This window comes from Falco peregrinus, chromosome Z, assembly GCF_023634155.1.
Source record: "Falco peregrinus isolate bFalPer1 chromosome Z, bFalPer1.pri, whole genome shotgun sequence".
Taxonomy (NCBI): domain Eukaryota; kingdom Metazoa; phylum Chordata; class Aves; order Falconiformes; family Falconidae; genus Falco; species Falco peregrinus.
In genome coordinates this window covers 58577831-58594026 of record NC_073739.1, presented here as the reverse complement: position 1 = coordinate 58594026, position 16196 = coordinate 58577831, and the positions used below count along the sequence as shown (strand labels likewise).

The following is a 16196-nucleotide window of genomic DNA, read 5'->3' as shown; positions in this document are numbered from 1 at the left end:
CAAAATAATCACATACACGTAGAAGATGGTTGTTAATAATACTAAATTTCTAGAACACTTGATAAGCAATCATAAGATCCTCAAAAGCCAAATATGAAATATCCAGCTTTAACACACCTTCAATAAAAGGGTAATTCAGTAGTTTAAGACTCTAAAAGAGGCAATTTCAGTCACTTCAAAAAAGACACTTGTCATAAAACTTTGCTGGGCCACCACCTCACCATAATACACATTTAAGCCAACCAAAAACCCCATAAGCCAAGACAAGCAATGTGAATGAAAATAAGCAAGCTGGATGTGTGTTTCCCTAGTGAGAATGCTACAAAACAAAGTCATTAACAACCATTCTTCAGGTCACTTTCTTTTGTATTGAATTGGAATTAAGCTTTGTGTTGTAAGCAGCTTCCTCTATCAAAACCAATAAACTAATGAGCAGTTACTGTTCTAGATCTTAGACAGGACAACTCATATTCACCTATTTGTAAAAATGTTCAGTTTATATAAATGTAAAATATAAAATATACCCCAAAGATTACACGTATATACATACTGTTATTATGTTATATACATACTGTATCAAAGGATAAAACATCAAGTCCTTTAAAAAAAAAACCACAAGAAAACACCAAAACAAACCAACAAACAAAAAACCCTCTAATGTAAAAAGTTTTGACAAGAGATGAGGAAGGCTGTTAAACTTCACTGTAAGTGAATGGGAACACTCTTGGGCAGAAACCAAAATCACTTGTACCAAAGATGGTAATTCACAAGTAAGCATGAAATACTTTCTCAATCTACTTCATTACCTTTTGCAAAGCATTGAAGAATACTTGAAGAACAAAGAATTGAAGAGTGAATGCAGAACAAACAAGCCAAGCAGACTGATCTAATAGTAACTCTCAATCTCAACCTTTCAAATGCCTCCCTTGCACTGAAAATTATTACAACTGGAAACCACATCACAGGCTACCTTGAAACAAAGCCTCTAGGTACTATTGAAACAATACTACAAGTAATAAATAAAAAAGACTATAGAAGACCTTCCCAATAAGATCAAAACTCATCTAAATCAACATTTTTAATAGACTCCACTTTGGGTTTACTTCAATTGCTAATTAAGACTGAACTGGGGGCTACCAGCAATACTTCTTATTCCACTCGCTGCACAGAAGTCTCTTCATCTAGGCTGTGTATGTATGCAACTGTTGGAGTCACCATCAATTAAAGAACTAAAACTCATCCAACCCACCTTAATATAGAAATTCATGTATCAATATTCAGGCCATTTGAACAATGGGTTTCTCACAAATGCATTGCTTAATTTCTTCAATTTCTAAGACAAAAACAAACATACATTCAACAAACCAGGAAAATTCAACCTTGCTAGAATGTTTTTAACATTTCTGATATTTAAAAGGTTACACTACAAACAAACTCTGGTACTGCATTTGATTTCATACTACTTGATTTATCCATTACTTGGATAAGGATTTTATTCCAAAACTGTAACATTACATTACATACTTTATGATAAGAAGCACACCTGTCTTTTCTGCGTATTCATTTGGCAAAGAAACATTCCGGCTGACAGGATCAAATTTAAACTCCTTAACTGTCACTTCCTTGTAGAAATGTGTTCCTTCAATGATTTAAGTATCAGCTGCTCTAAAGTCTCTCCTCAGCAGGATAAACTACCAACAAAGACATATGCAAGCAAGCACATCAGACTGTTCTGAACTATCTGCTCAACTCTTTTCAGACACAGGGGTGTTGATTATTTACTACAGCCCTAGTTTCTGAATACCTTGGAGGACTCCTGTCAGTCTTAATCCTCTAGTGATCTACAAGAAAAGAACTAGTGGGAGGAACTGCACACCAGTGTTATAGCCATTTAATATACACACTGTTAACCACCTAGGTTCCCTGCTATTGCTCAAAACTGCCACTGTTTCAATATCCTTCCCTCTCCCTGCCCCTGCCCTAGCCCTCCCTACCCCGAAAACAGTTATCTTTTAAGAAAGATGTAAATATTTCCACAAACGTAACAAGCCAAAGTACATGATAAATTAATACTGAACAGAAAATCAGGCCAGGATTCGTGGAAGTGAAAGTATCAAGTGCAAGATGACACAGCTGAATGGGATTATTTTTCAAGTGGCAGCTGACTCAGCATTTTACAAAAACATAGAACCCATACAAGTACCTAGAATTAGCCTTCAAAAAATAAAGCTCCAGAACTATGTCTCTTCTGAACTCACTGGCTTTATATATTTTTATAACAAACTACAGACAATTCAATTCTTTTAAAAAGTAAATAGTTCACACTACAAAATAAACAGATAATAGAGACTGCTTCTGACAATGCCTAAAATTAAATATCAAAATGTGTGGCATACGCCATTCAAACTGTTTGAATAATTCTTCGCTTATGTGTCCACTTGTGACACAAGTGAAACAAGTGGAACAATTTCCCCCTATATTAATTTTCTGCAGGCATGACACACTACAATTCTGTTCTAAATCCTGCCAATGCAGCTACTCATTGAGAGTAACAGACGGAAAGTTACATATTAAAAAGATGGTCAGAACATGAGAAAAAAGAGTTAATTTACATAAGGCATTCACAATCCCAACACAACTTTTGGAAGAACATAAACTGGTGACATTATGGTAAAAATAAAACATATTAGGAGGATGTGGCAGATGTCAAAAAAATCTGTTAACAGAGACAAGGCATTATATGAAAAGTCGAAAAGACAAACCTTTTAGCATCCAGTATTTATCCATCTAAAGCTTGGTTATAAAATATTAACTAGAATTAATGATCAAACAAATATACTCTCTAACATGGAAGAATATATTTGTTAAGCAACCTGAAAGAATATCTACCCATGGCATTTTTGTTTTTTAATACCTTCTTGAGTCAAACTACATTCTGGAAAGAAAAATAAGAAGGGGCGAGGGCGGGGGGGGGGGGGGGGGGGCGGGGAACAAAAGAGCTACTTCTGGAACTAAGTGAACAATCCTAGACCAAAAGCATGACAGTGCATGGCTATGCATCACTGCCAAAAGGATTTGCTCAGACATGTCCCTTCACCTCCTGCTCTCGATCAGGACAGAGAAAGAAGTTCATTCAGAGTTTAGTGGGGAAAATATGACTGGCTTTACAAGTGATACTACTTCATCAATGTACTGTGGACAAGAACTATAAATTATTCTCATACATATCAATACACACACAGCCTGACCACTGTGCTTGCTTAACAGATGCAGTATGTTGCAATAGACACTAAGAAAATGTATCTTAGTTTCTTTCCAAACAGCTGTTGAATCAAATAGTTTCTCAAGAACGTTTTATATATTAGAAAATTGTCCGAAATAGCACCCACTGTAGACTCATTTTTTCCCCCCTGTGCATTCATTCCAGTGATTACACAAATACTAAAACACCTGTGACTGTTCCTTATTTCTAAGTGTTTAGGACAAGGATGCTGCTTCACCAATCATTCTCAGTGCTGCATTAATTGTAAATATCTTTATACCAAAGACTTCGAGCTGGTACTAGTATTATTGAACTTTCAGCTGCTACATATGTAGAAAATGCATATAGCTGTATCAATACTAAGAGCTCTTTCAAAAAAATATTAAATGCTCAGTGGAAACTCTCAAGCAGATAACATGGAAAAATTACACAATAATTTGTCACAAGGAAGAAGTCAGAGAAAATGCATTTGTACAGCATTCCTCTTGAGATACAACCAGAAGTGTGTGTTCCAAAATTAAGTTTCCCCAGCCAACAATACTTAGCACACATCTTTCAAGAAATCATTATAAAGGAGATGAGCCAGCACTAATCTTCAGTCCTTCCCAACCCACTACATCTGTTCACAGTGTGAAGTGACACATTCAATTGCTTGCTTTTTTTTTTTTCTCCTTTCCTCAAATATTTCTCCACGTATAAATATCGGCAAGAAGACGTATCTCAGACGTAATCCTGAAGAAAAAAAAAAATTGTTTCGTTCCCTAAGCTACGAAAATATTAGGTAAATAGAAGACACAGGACACCGTTACCTGGCAGCGTAGCAGACCGCTGACCGCCACTTTCCGCCGTACTCATCGCACGCCTTTGGGGACAGCCGGTGAAGCAGCACGACAGCGGGCGGCGCAGGGGTACTCCGTCGGCCGGCAAGAAGCGGGTTGCCGAGCCCACCCGCGGCCGCACAGCGCGACTGCTTGGCACGCCACACTGAACCGCGACCGCTGCCGTCCACAGGGCGATAGCCTGACCGGCCCCTCCGCCCCGCGACCCCGGGAAGCGGCCCGTTACCTGCGGCGGGACGGCACGTCCTCTCCTCACGCTTCACGCGGAAGTCGGCAGCACCACCCGCCCCTTCCTGCGGCCTCCGCGGCCACCATTTTTGTTAAGGGAAACGTTCAACGCTCACAGCCCGAGTCCCGCCGGTTTGAGGCGGGGACGGCGAGACCGCATCTGTCACGCTAGCAAGCGGGGAGGGCCGGAGAGGCGCTTCGCCTCACTAAAGAAAGAGCCCTTCCTTATCCCACAACGAATAAAGTAAACACCGCCCTAAGCAGCATCGCTGCCCTCGCCGGACGGCAGCGGGAGCACAGTTTCCCCACCTCATCGGGGGCACACAGGCCAAACCCACCAGTAGCGCCACAGAAACGATGAAGCCAAGATGGCGGCTACCGGCAACGGGAGGGAGCCGGCCGCGGCGGCAGACTACATCTCCCAGCATGCCGTGCCGCACTAGCGAGCACCAGAAACTACGTTTCCCGAGAGGCAACGGTGGCTGGGCGGACGGCTGCGCGGGGCAAGACTACAACTCCCGTCAGGCACCGCGCGGCGCGGGCGGGGCTGGGAGGCAGGGCGGAGCTGCTAAGTAGTGGCACAGCGCACACGGCTCGCGTAAAATGGCGGCGGCAGGAGCGGGAGAGCTGTGATCAGGGTGCGCGGCTGGCGGACGCGCGCTCGCCCCTCCTCCCCTCGCTGCCTCTATGTTGTGGCTCTTGCCTCGGGCGGGGGTTGCGGAGCTACGGTGAGGGGGAAGCCTCAGTCTGCGTACCGCGGCGCCCGCCGGTTGCTGGCAGGGACGGGCGGCTCCGGTGGCACCCGCGGCTGCGGAGCGGTGCCGCTCAGGCAGAGCCCGCCGGTTTCGTTCCTTCGGCAGGAGGCGGCTGAGGCTGCTGTGGGCGGGGGCCACTTCGGCTCTTCGCTGCTCGGCGGTGACTGCGGCTCGGATCTCCATGTCGGACAACCAGAGCTGGAATTCCTCCGGGTCCGAGGAGGACCCCGAGACGGAGCTCGGGCTGCCTGTTGAGCTCTGCGGGGTGCTCAGCAAGGTAAGCTGCTTCTCCCCCTCCCCACAGCCCGCGGCCTCTCCCTTCCCCTCTCCCCACCCCAGCCCCTCCGCATCGTGGCCGGCCGAAGGCTGTCAGCCCAGTCCGCCCGTCTCCTGCCCCTTCCAGGGGATCAGGCCGAGGCGCTCGGTGGCGGGGCCGAGAGGCTTCGCGGGAGGCGCTGGCACGGCCGGGGCAGCCGCCACCTGATGGCGGGGAGTCTGCCAGGCAGCCGCTGCAGCGCCCGGCGCCAGCCGCCCGCGCCCCCCCCCCTCAGCCGCGGGCGCCGACACATCCCCGCCGCCGGGCCCCCCGCCTCTGCGCAGCGGCCGCCCGCCCCTCCTCGCCACGGGAGGAAGCCCTTCTTCGGGCGAGAGCGGCGGGCGCGGCTCCGGCGCGGCAGGGCTGTTGGGCTGGCGCCGTTGTCGCCCGGCCCGGGGATCCCGGCCGCCCCCGCCCCGAGCCCGTTGCCTGCCCTTCGTGAGGAGAGCCGGGCCTGGGAGGCGGCGGCGGGGAGCGCCGGGGGAGGGCGGCTGCCTTGCGCCTCAGGCGCCCGGCCGGAGCCGGTGGCGGGGCCGGGTGCGGGCTGGGGCCGGGGCACCGCGCTCGCCTCCCGGCAGCTTCCGAAGGCAGGCGCAGCCCGTGGCCGCTCCCAGGAGAGGGCACCGGCGCGGGAGCTGCGCAGCCTGTAGTCCGGGTATCAAAACAGGGCAATAAAATATTCCTGCAGCAAGAGATACAGGAGGTGGGGAGGAGCGGAAGGAAAATGGCCCTAAAGCTTGTCTCCCCTAGTAAAAATAAACATTTTTTTTCTTTTACCACTGAAAATAAGATGACTTGCGAGTATGTGTCGGGTGTTACAGGGAAATTTTATTTTTAGGAGTACTTTGAAGTTGAATTAATGCAGTTTGAATTTAAATTAATTTTTTATTACAGAAAGTGCCTTCAGAATAATGTTGAAATATGGTTACGATTAAAGCGCTGTATTTTGTCTGCTGGACAGAAGCCCGTGTAGGAGGCATTGGTCACAGGATACAGAGGTCACAAACTGGCCCAGGATGCTGAGAAAACAGCAATAGCAAGGCACACAGTCTGCTTGTGAGGGACTCTCTGAACTCCTTTCTAGCCTGAAAATCTTTTGAACCCCAGGGATGAGCAGAAGGTTCAGGAGAGAAGGAGGGTCTCTGTTTTCATTTGTAAGATTTTTGTCATCTAATGGTGGATGGGGAGTGAGAGAATGAGACTTAAGTGAGATGTTGCAGCAGTTAAAATGTGAGGGTTTGATTTAGTGCAGTTACAGTGATGGTTTTTTTCCATTGCGAAGTTTTACTTTGATTAGATGCTTCCATCCTTAGAAAGGATGTGATTTGTGGGATGTAATTGATTTTTATGTTGGCAAATTAAATACTTCAAGTCCAGATGCTTTTTCTTACTGGTGTAGCAGGTGAAGCTGTGGCTTCTGATATTCTGTAGTTTAGGTATGTGCAAAGTTCTTATACTTCTAGATGATTATGCTGAATGTAGCTGATTCTGCCTTTCCTGTGAGAACACAGGATGTAATGGGAATAGTCAAGTATGGTGAAACCTGTTGCAGTAACTATGCTTGAGGGATAAGTTTACCTGTTGTTAGTTGATGTCTTGGTAGTACTTGAGACTAATTAAAATGAAATGGCATCGTAACAAACTTTCGGCTAAGGAAATACACAGTAAGTTATTAAAAATAGGTATAATTAAATGCTAAAGCCATAAAAGGAGGCTGCAGTTCTCTGCATGCTTAGTAGTGTTTCAGTTGCTGTGCCCTTCAGTAAAGAGAAGCTTTGAAGGAAATGGCTTAATTTGCTAAGAGATGCTTATTGGAAGTATGTTGGTTGGTCTCTAAAAAAACTTTCAAAACTCTAGGCTTTTTCTCCACTGTATCTCCTGGTAACAGTTCTAAGGTACACGTGAAGAAACAACTTCAATGTGGCAGAGTCTTGAAGCACAAGAATGTAGATACTTGAAAAACGAGTGGCCATTTCTTTGCCAAAACCTTGTGCCTACCCAGTATACTTTAAGGAGCCTCTTAATCCATGGCACATCTTGATTGCAACAGCAAGCATTGATTGCAACAGCAAATGCAAGATTGACTGCTAGATTTGTCTCACTTTGTCAGAGAAGAGAAGGAGCTTTCCTCCCTCTCCCTTGTTCTTTTGCCCAAGATAACTTTGGGGTCTGTCTTTGACATATTATTAGGAAATAATATACCTACATGACTGCTTGTGCTACCAGTTCATATATTAAGCACAGCTGGAATATCTGTTTCATTCCATGTCTGAATGAGGAATGCCTAGAAAAAGCTGAATAGCAAAAGGATGATTGGATGTCTACTGATAAGTAAGTATTTTTGTAATGAGAAAGTTGGGAATTAAAACCTAAAGCACTATCTATGGGCAGTAGTAAATTAGTAAAGAACTGATTGCTCTAGGCTATATCCTGTACTGTGGTATAATGGCATGCTTGCATTTATATGAAGAGAACTAGATACTTTAAAATTGTTTCTGTAGAAACTAACTTTTATATAAAGTAAATTATTTCATGTTCTACTTGTTTGGCTTTGGGTCTAATTCAAGATTTTAAATCAGGTGGCTAAACTTACCTTTGTGATTAATGCTTGTTTTTTTTTTTTCTCTTCCCCCCCTTTACTCAATTTGTGTTATAAGTATGTTTGTTACTTCTGTTACAACTGGCCTTGGCAATGCATTGCAGTCAGGATATCTGTTATCTTACTGTTCATTTGAAACAACTATTTTTTAGGACCTTTAGAAGTTTGTAACGTTATTTTAGGAGCTCGGAGAAGAATAAAGCTCTCAATTTGGAAGAACTTGTAAAAATAAATAACTTTTCCTCTGGCTTGAAAGCCTGAGAAATATCATACACACTTATTGGTTTTTCTATTACCTGATCTTTGCAATTTTTTTTTTTATAGTGGACCAACTACATTCATGGGTGGCAGGATCGATGGGTAGTTCTGAAAAGCAACACACTCAGTTATTACAAGTCTGAAGATGAAACAGAGTATGGCTGCAGAGGTTCTATCTGTCTGAGCAAAGCTGTGATTACAGTAAGTAATATTTCAGTATTGCCATCTTTTCATGTTTTGAGGTGTTAAATGTCTGGTGAAAGCAAACGTGCGTGTGGCAAGTTCTATTAGGTCATCTATTATGAAAGTTAGTGGTATCCGTGGAACACTGTGGAGCTGTGCAAGTAGTTCCTGGTAAGAAAACAACTATTCTCATTTGTGGCTGCAGTAAGCAGCTTTTTATCTCTTGCATTAGAGCTTTCTGTGGGTAGGGATACAGTTTGTCCCTGGAGGCTGCTAAGTTTTTTTAGGGGTTGGTCTAAGACCCTGGACCAGCTTCCCAGAGGGAGTGCCATCTGTCACGGTCTTCATGCTTTGCACTTGAGAGAGTGTGTAGTAGTTCTTTGGCTGTACTTTCTGAACATCACTCTGTGTTTCCTCTTCTGAACAAGTTGCCGTGTTTGTCAAATGGCAAAAGATCCAGTATTACACTATTAAGAATAAAAAGCCTACATTTAAATGAAATCTTGTAAAGGTGAGTGGGCCGTAGAAGACAAAGGAAATAGTCTGCTATCTGTGGCTTTCAGTATTACCATCTGTATTAATTATTCATAATGCTTGCCAAAAAGCATGCTGTCGCTTTTCTGTGTTACTGTTAAATAGTCGGTCCAGTTACATGATTTAGGGGAAAAATAGCTGGACCTCTGTAAACACACAAGTTCACAAGTTACTAGATAGTGATGTTAAATCTTAATATTTATGTTCTTACTCCCCTGTAATCTGAACAAAGGATGACAAATGAGAAGTTTCCTTTCTTACTACTGTTCAGCTTATAAATATAATTTTATTAAACATTTTGATTTGAAAAAAAGACTGGTTTACTTATATCAACTGCATGCATTTTAGAAAAAAGCTTGTAAAGAAAAAGCAAATTTTAACATTCAGTTGTCAGGTATTGCAATCATCTGAAAATTGAAACAATCTTCACTTGTATTTTAAAACTTCCTTTAAAACTGCTTAAACTTTTAAAACTTAAGATTTGACTTAAGAATATATGGTGCACAACAGTCTCTACGAATTCTGGCTTAAGTGTACTTTTGACTGTCCATAGTAGTATCTATGTACTAATATATATATTGATATGTATCTATATATATATCAATATAATGATAGTAACACACATACTATCCTGTGATCAGGACTTCCAGAAAGGTCTCCAAGTTCACTAGCGAAGAGGCTTTAGATGCCAGCCAGGCAGAGATAGGAAGGTGGTGGCAAGGAGGCAGGCCGGGGGATGTCTGGAAGCATGCTGTAGAGCACATCTCAGCAGCTTGAATTCCACAAGAAATTATAGTCATGCTACTATTGCTGCTGTAATGTTCTGGTGAATTGCACCTTCTGAAGGGAGGTTGGTGAGCTTATTTTCTGACTAGGGAGTATGTAACACTGGAACTTACATAGGTAGCTTTTCCTGTGCTATCTGACACTTGTTGCATCTGATAGCTTAGAGTTGAAATGTTGCATTTTTTTCAGTTCTGAACTTCTTGAGTACACTGAGAAGCTACGGAGTTGGAAAAAGAATGAAAAGTGGGCACAGTTCTAAAAGTTAATCAGTTGTTCCAGTTGTTCCATTTTCATTCAGGCTCATGCTTTGTGAGTGGTATTTGAGAGTTTAATTGTTTGATTGTGGTTTGAGATGGCATCTCTGAAACCTGAGAAATTCCTGTTAATTATTTCCGACTGCAGTTAGTGATGTGTAAGTATTACAGGTTCAGGAATACTACTGGATCATTTCATGTCTTTAGGGTATAGCAATTTACTTTTGAAACTGTCATGCAATTATTCTAGGTCTTTATTTTTCAGAAGTTATTCTTCTAAGCCAGAATTTCAGCATAAATGCTTCTGATTTGAGAGTTGTTTGGTAGAAAACTGACTTTTTTTGTAAACCCATGTTTTCAATAGGAAATTATTATGCTGAAAGAGAAATGTTTAAAATAATCTTCCTGAGATACATAGTTAATCTTTACTTTCATGTCCTTTTAATGTATTACTAACTATAAGCTTACTAGCATGTGTTGAAATGCATAGAACACCAATAGCTGTTAAAATACATGTTGAGGTAACATGTGAAAAGTACTCTTGCTGTCAGTGGAACTTGCTGTTTACTGTATGTCATGTGATTACTTTGGTAAGGAGGGAAAGTGTGGTTTCTTACGGGCTTAATATTCAGTAGCACTGATGTAGGTTGTAGTTAAGATCTTGATCTTGAATATTTTTGAACAGTCTTTTATTATACTGTAACTTCAGTTTTCCTTGATCTTGCTGATCCAGAGTCAGGTATAGTAACTACCTATCTCCTAACCTGGTGTATTTCATAAGTGGCCTTTCAGTACAGAGCAGGACATGAGTGGTATGAGATGGTGTTGATGGCTGTAATGTTTCTTTGTAGGAAATCGTGATTGTATTTTCATGAAGCTTTCTTTCAGGCACTCAAATTAGGTATGCAGCTTTGGATTCAGTGGGGAATGTAATGGTTTTCTGTGTGTAATTAGTGCTACAAGTATTGTAGAATGTCAGCACTTTGGCATATAAGCATAAATTTGGAAAGCTGGTGTCACTGCATAGTCTAACTGTACTTCTGGCAATGAAGATCAGCCTCATGATAGTTTACGGTATTGAGATACCAATGTTTTATTCAGAAAGCTGCAGTCCCTTCAGCTCTTGTTTTATCATTCCTATCACATTGGGCAGAGATTGATAGACAAGTAATTCTACAGGGATATTTTAGAAGACATTTGTCTCTCTCCTCTTAATGAGGAGGGCATGTTAAATTAGCTTGTTAAACTAGCTTCTTTAGGTATTTCAAGCGTAGAATTATGTCATCCCTCCAAAACATGCAGTTTGTTGTGACAGTGGTCTTTAGTCAAATGAAAAATAGGGGGCCTGGTTGGACTATTTGCTATATTGACTGCTAGGACTGAAAAGAGTTGATAGAGGACTGAAGGATGAGTATGTATTGTATACTTACTGGATTACATCAAGTAACGAACTGTCAAAAGCTGGCCATGTTAAGTTATGGGGGAGGACAGTGAAAGTCAGTACATCATGCTAAGTTTCTTTAAGACAGGTCAGGAACAACACCTCAGAATTGTTTAATTGGTTTCTAACAGGGTAGATGGAGGCTTGAACTCAAGTTTTGCTATGTAGTCAAGGGATGGGAAGAAATGATGGGTATTATAAAAAGTTCATATATGCACAGATTTAAGCTTTGTTATATTAATTTAGCTGGACATCCTAAATTACTGCTGTAGCTGGTTGGCAATGCCAGATGGTGTTAATTGAAGATACCTTTCATTACCATAAAGCTTTGTGGCTTTTCGTTCCTAAAGTCAAACTTTCAATGGAGACTTGTGTGTACATGATTAGAATTGGATGTTGATAGCTGTCCTGTAGTGTTGGATCTGTGGGATTCAGCTTTGGAGTTGGGAGGTCTAAGGCTTTTCATTAAAAGAACTGACAGAAGTGCTCTGTAGAGTTGGAAGTCCAGCTTCCAAGCAAGTTGTCCTTTCAGCTTGTACTGCCTCTGCCTTGATTACTGTGTCTGTTCTGGTAGTGCCTTTAGTGCTTTTGTGCAGTGACTTGCACCAGCTCATGCAGTCAGGGTGTGATATATCAAGAATTACCTGGTATGTGTAGAATAACTTCAGCTGGAGCAGAACTCTCAAGGTCATCTGTTGTGCCCCCTCCACTTTAGGCAGCCTCACAGAAAGGCCAGCACTAATTTAATCCTGGTGGTAGTTTATATTAATATAGTTTCAAACCTGTTTACAAATTATTAACAATAAAATGTTTATCTCATGCATTCTGGGGTATTTCCAGAAAGGATTTGGCTCCTCTGCAGGGGTCTCTGTGGAGGACCTTGAAAACTGCATAGAGAAATATCACATTTGATAAATTTTAAGAATGCTTTCAACTCAGCTATGTGTGGATTTCATATTTTTTGTCACTAGGGGTAACTGCCTTTACAGGAAGAGTTCCAAAAGCTTAGAGTTCCAGCTTAACCTTCAGCTTTTCTTCAGATAGGATTTATGCTTGCCTTGTTGTTTTAATCCAGTCGTTGGTCTTCATCTTCATTTCTGTGTATATTATTGATGTAGGAAAATTTATTGATTTCTAAGTTGGTAGCTTAAGATGCAGTAAACTATGATAAAGCAATTTTCCTTGGGTTTGGTTATACTATGATGATGCATACTCATGGCAAGATCTGAAGAGAAAGATGCTTTTGTTTATTAGTCTTTTTGTTAGAATACTTTGGTTTTATTGTGTTGTAAAAAGATGTTTAGACAGTTCTCTGGAAATGCCTGGACCAGGATTGAGCAATAAATTCAGTTTGCATAATGGAGATGTTTTCAACAAACTAGATTCACACACACACACCCCCCAGTAATTAAAAGCAGTGTTGCATAATGAAGGCAGTAATGATGTTTTATGTTAATATACAAGTTGCAAGCCATTCACCTCCAGAATGGTCTTGCGAAAGGATGGATTTCTTACTCTGTTGTGTATCTGTTGTGAATATTTGCAGCTCAGGAGAGGCAAAAACATAGAAAACTGAAGTCTGCCTGAGAGAGACAGCTTAGTGAATGGTCTTAGCTTTTTTTCCTAAATAGCACATTGCTATTGTGAAGAATTTAATAAATATTCATATTATAAATTAAGGCTGGTATAAACATGTGTTAGTTCCAGTTTATGAAAAGAATAAGAATGCTATACATAAGAGCTAAACTGTCAGTTTCCAATTTTAAGCTTCTCATTTCCTTACATATAGACTGAAGAAAGAGTGAGATGGTTCTTTCCAGTAATCAGCCACTAATAAAGACTTAGCCCACTTTTTAAAGATACAGTTAGTTGAGCAGCTGCCCTTTCTAACTCTAGCAGGATTTCTGGATTATTTATACTATGATGCTGGCCACCATTAATGAGTGGGCACTTGTGAGAGGAAGTACTAATTCTTAAAAGTAGATTGACAGTTTAACAGAATGAATCATATATTTGTCAACTTAAACATACAGAAGCTTCCTGTGAGACCTTGTTTCACAGGAATTTTAAACTCTACAGATACTAAAGTTTTAGAATAAAGGTGTATTTTTAATTAATAGAGACGTCAGTATTAGACAAATATTCTTGGTATTGTTTAAAACACTCCTAGCATGAAGAATCATGTCTTCTAAAATACACTTTAAAGATTTACCTTAACACCAACAGTACCTAGGCATTTCTCTTAAATCTTATACAAAGTGAAGTGTAACAGTATTTTGAATGCAGTTGCAGTGATGGTGTATAGAAATGAACACACTTGGAGGACTAACATGAGTAGATTTTGCAATAGCTTTTTTCTAGCTACTGCTCTGAACTTTGATCTAACAGACCTGCTTATGGTAAAAGAAGAATGATGTAATTGCAGCTTTTATATACTGATAGGTTTGATTCAGGTTGTTGCAGGCAGCGTTGGGAATGGTGGCTTTCGGCAGCTGAAAACTTTTATTTAAAAAGCTAAGCTGTAAATCTGTGCCATAGAAATACGGTAGCAGTAAATTGGTAACAATTGCTAATTGCGTGGGAAAATATTGTTTCCAACTTTCTGAGGTTGGAATACAGTCTGCTTCAGTATGAAGTGACAAGTATTTAATTAAATAATGCATTTTCTGTAATTTGATAAAGTGCTTCCTCAGCCTTAATTGCTAATAAAAAGATTACTAAACTAAGACAGAATACAAGCCCTAACTTGATTTGGATTTATTTAGTAGACAATGGCTATTAGTATTTTAAGGGTTTTGTGTTCCTTAAATAACCAAGTAGCTAAATCCAGACTGGTGAAAAGTCTTGGCTAAATGGGAGAGAAAACTGAATGGGTATTCTAGACAGAGGCAAGTGTGGTCAGGAATCTTTACTCATATGTGAAAAGCCCGAGAAGATTGTATTCTGGAGAGGAAAATGCCAAAGAGTAACAGGAGAGTGTCGGGAGAGAAAAGGAGTTGATGCTTATGAGATAATCATAGAAACATTTAGGTTGGAAAAGACCTCTGAGATCATAAAGTCCAACCATTAAGCCAGCAATGCCAGGACAGTCACTAAACCATGTCCCAGAGCACTTTATCTATGTGTTCTTTAAATACTTCCAGGGATGGTGATTCCATCACCTCCTTGTGCAGCCTCTTAGAGAGCTTGACAACCCTCTCAGTAAAGAAGGTTTTCCTAATGTCTAACCTAAACCTCCCCTGGATTAACTTGAGGATGTTTCCTCTTGTCCTGTTGCTTGGAGAAGAGACCCACCCCCACCTGCATACACTCTCCCTTCAGGTAGTTGTAGAGAGTAATAAGGTCCCCCCTGAGCCACCTCCTCTCCAGACAAAACAGCCCCAGTTCCCCCAACTGCTCCTTGTGCTCCAGACCCTTCCCCAGCCCTGTTGCCCTTCCCTGGACACGCTGCAGCCCCTCTACGTCCCTCCTGCAGTGAGGGGCCCAAACCTGAACACAGGGTTCGAGGTGCGGCCTCACCAGTGCCCAGTGCAGGGGGACAGTCCCTTCCCTTGCCCTGCTGGCCACACTGCTCCTGACACAAGCCAGGGTGCTGCTGGCCTCCTTGGCCACCTGGGCACACTGCTGGCTCATGCCCAGCCGGCTGCCGACCAGCACCCCCAGGCCCTTTCCCACCAGGCCCTTTCCAGCCGCTCTGCCCCAGCCTGTAGCGCTGTGTGGGGCTGGTGTGACCCAGGTGCAGGACCTGGCACGGAGCCTTCTTGAACCTCATCCAGCTGGCCTCGGCCCATCGGTCCGGCATGTCCAGACCCCTCTGCAGAGCCTCCTGCCCTCCCGCAGAGCAACGCTCCTGCCCAGCTTGGTGTCATCTGCAAACTTGCTGAGGGTGCGCTCGATCCCTTCATCCAGATCATTGATCATCAATAAAGATACTGAACAGAGCTGGCCCCAGTGCTGAGCCCTGGGGAACACCACCTGTGACAGGTCATCAGCTGGATGTAACTCCATTTACCATGACTCTCTGAGCTCAGCTGTCCAGCCAGCTTTTAACCCAGCATAGAGCACACCCGTCCACACCATGAGCAGCCAGTTTCCCCAGGAGAATGCTGTGGGAGATGGTGTCAAAGGCTTTACTAAGGTCCAAGTAGACAACATCCACAGCCTTTCCCTTATCCACTAGTCTGGTCATCTTGTCATAGAGATCAGGTTCATCAAGCAGGACCTGCCTTTCATAAACACATGCATGCTGGGCCTGATCCCCCATTGTCCTGCACATGCCACGTGTTGGCACTTGGGATGATCTGCTCCATAACCTTCCCCAGCCTGTCATTCCCCAGATCCTCCTTCCTGCCCTTATTGTAGATGGGCATCACATTGGCTAACCTCCGTCTTCTGGAACCTCCCTGTTTAGCCAGGACTGTTGGTAAATGATGGAGAGCAGCTTGGTGAGTTCCTCTGCTCTTCAGTACCCTCAGGTGGATCCCATCCAGCCCCATAGACTTGTGTGTGTCCAAGTGGAGCAGCAGGTCACTGACTGTTTCCTCCTGGATTGTGGGGACTTCATTCTGCTCCTCATTGTCCCTGTCTTCCAGCTCAGAGGACTGAGTACCCTGAGGGCAGCTGGTCGTGCTGGTAAAGGCCGAAGCAAAGGAAGTATTAAGTACCTCAGCCTTTTCCTTGTATTTTGTAGTAACATCCTTCTGTCTCTGCCTGCCAACACCACCACCACCCCATTCAGTAA

General features: G+C 42.7%; 2 protein-coding genes across 6 annotated transcripts in view; one reads left to right on the top strand and one right to left on the bottom strand.

Annotated features, from left to right (window-relative positions):
* The window catches only part of POLK (DNA polymerase kappa), a 33915-nt gene extending 29228 nt beyond the window's left edge, over nucleotides 1-4687 (bottom strand). The window contains exons 1-2 of one of the 4 annotated variants that reach the window (XM_027781510.2): nucleotides 4072-4656; nucleotides 1250-1333 (exon numbers count right to left, since the gene is read on the bottom strand). The gene's annotated coding sequence lies outside the window, so the exon portion shown is untranslated. The other 3 variants (XM_027781513.2, XM_005233784.4, XM_027781511.2) reach the window with 3 other exon arrangements.
* A 234-nt stretch (nucleotides 4688-4921) lies between these two features.
* The window catches only part of CERT1 (ceramide transporter 1), an 81032-nt gene continuing 69757 nt past the window's right edge, over nucleotides 4922-16196 (top strand). For both annotated transcript variants that reach the window (XM_055790599.1, XM_055790598.1), the window contains exons 1-2: nucleotides 4922-5361; nucleotides 8324-8458. In XM_055790599.1, the coding sequence (XP_055646574.1) occupies nucleotides 5266-5361; nucleotides 8324-8458 (231 nt within the window). In that variant the 5' untranslated portion in view covers nucleotides 4922-5265. The remainder of the gene's footprint in view (nucleotides 5362-8323; nucleotides 8459-16196) is intronic.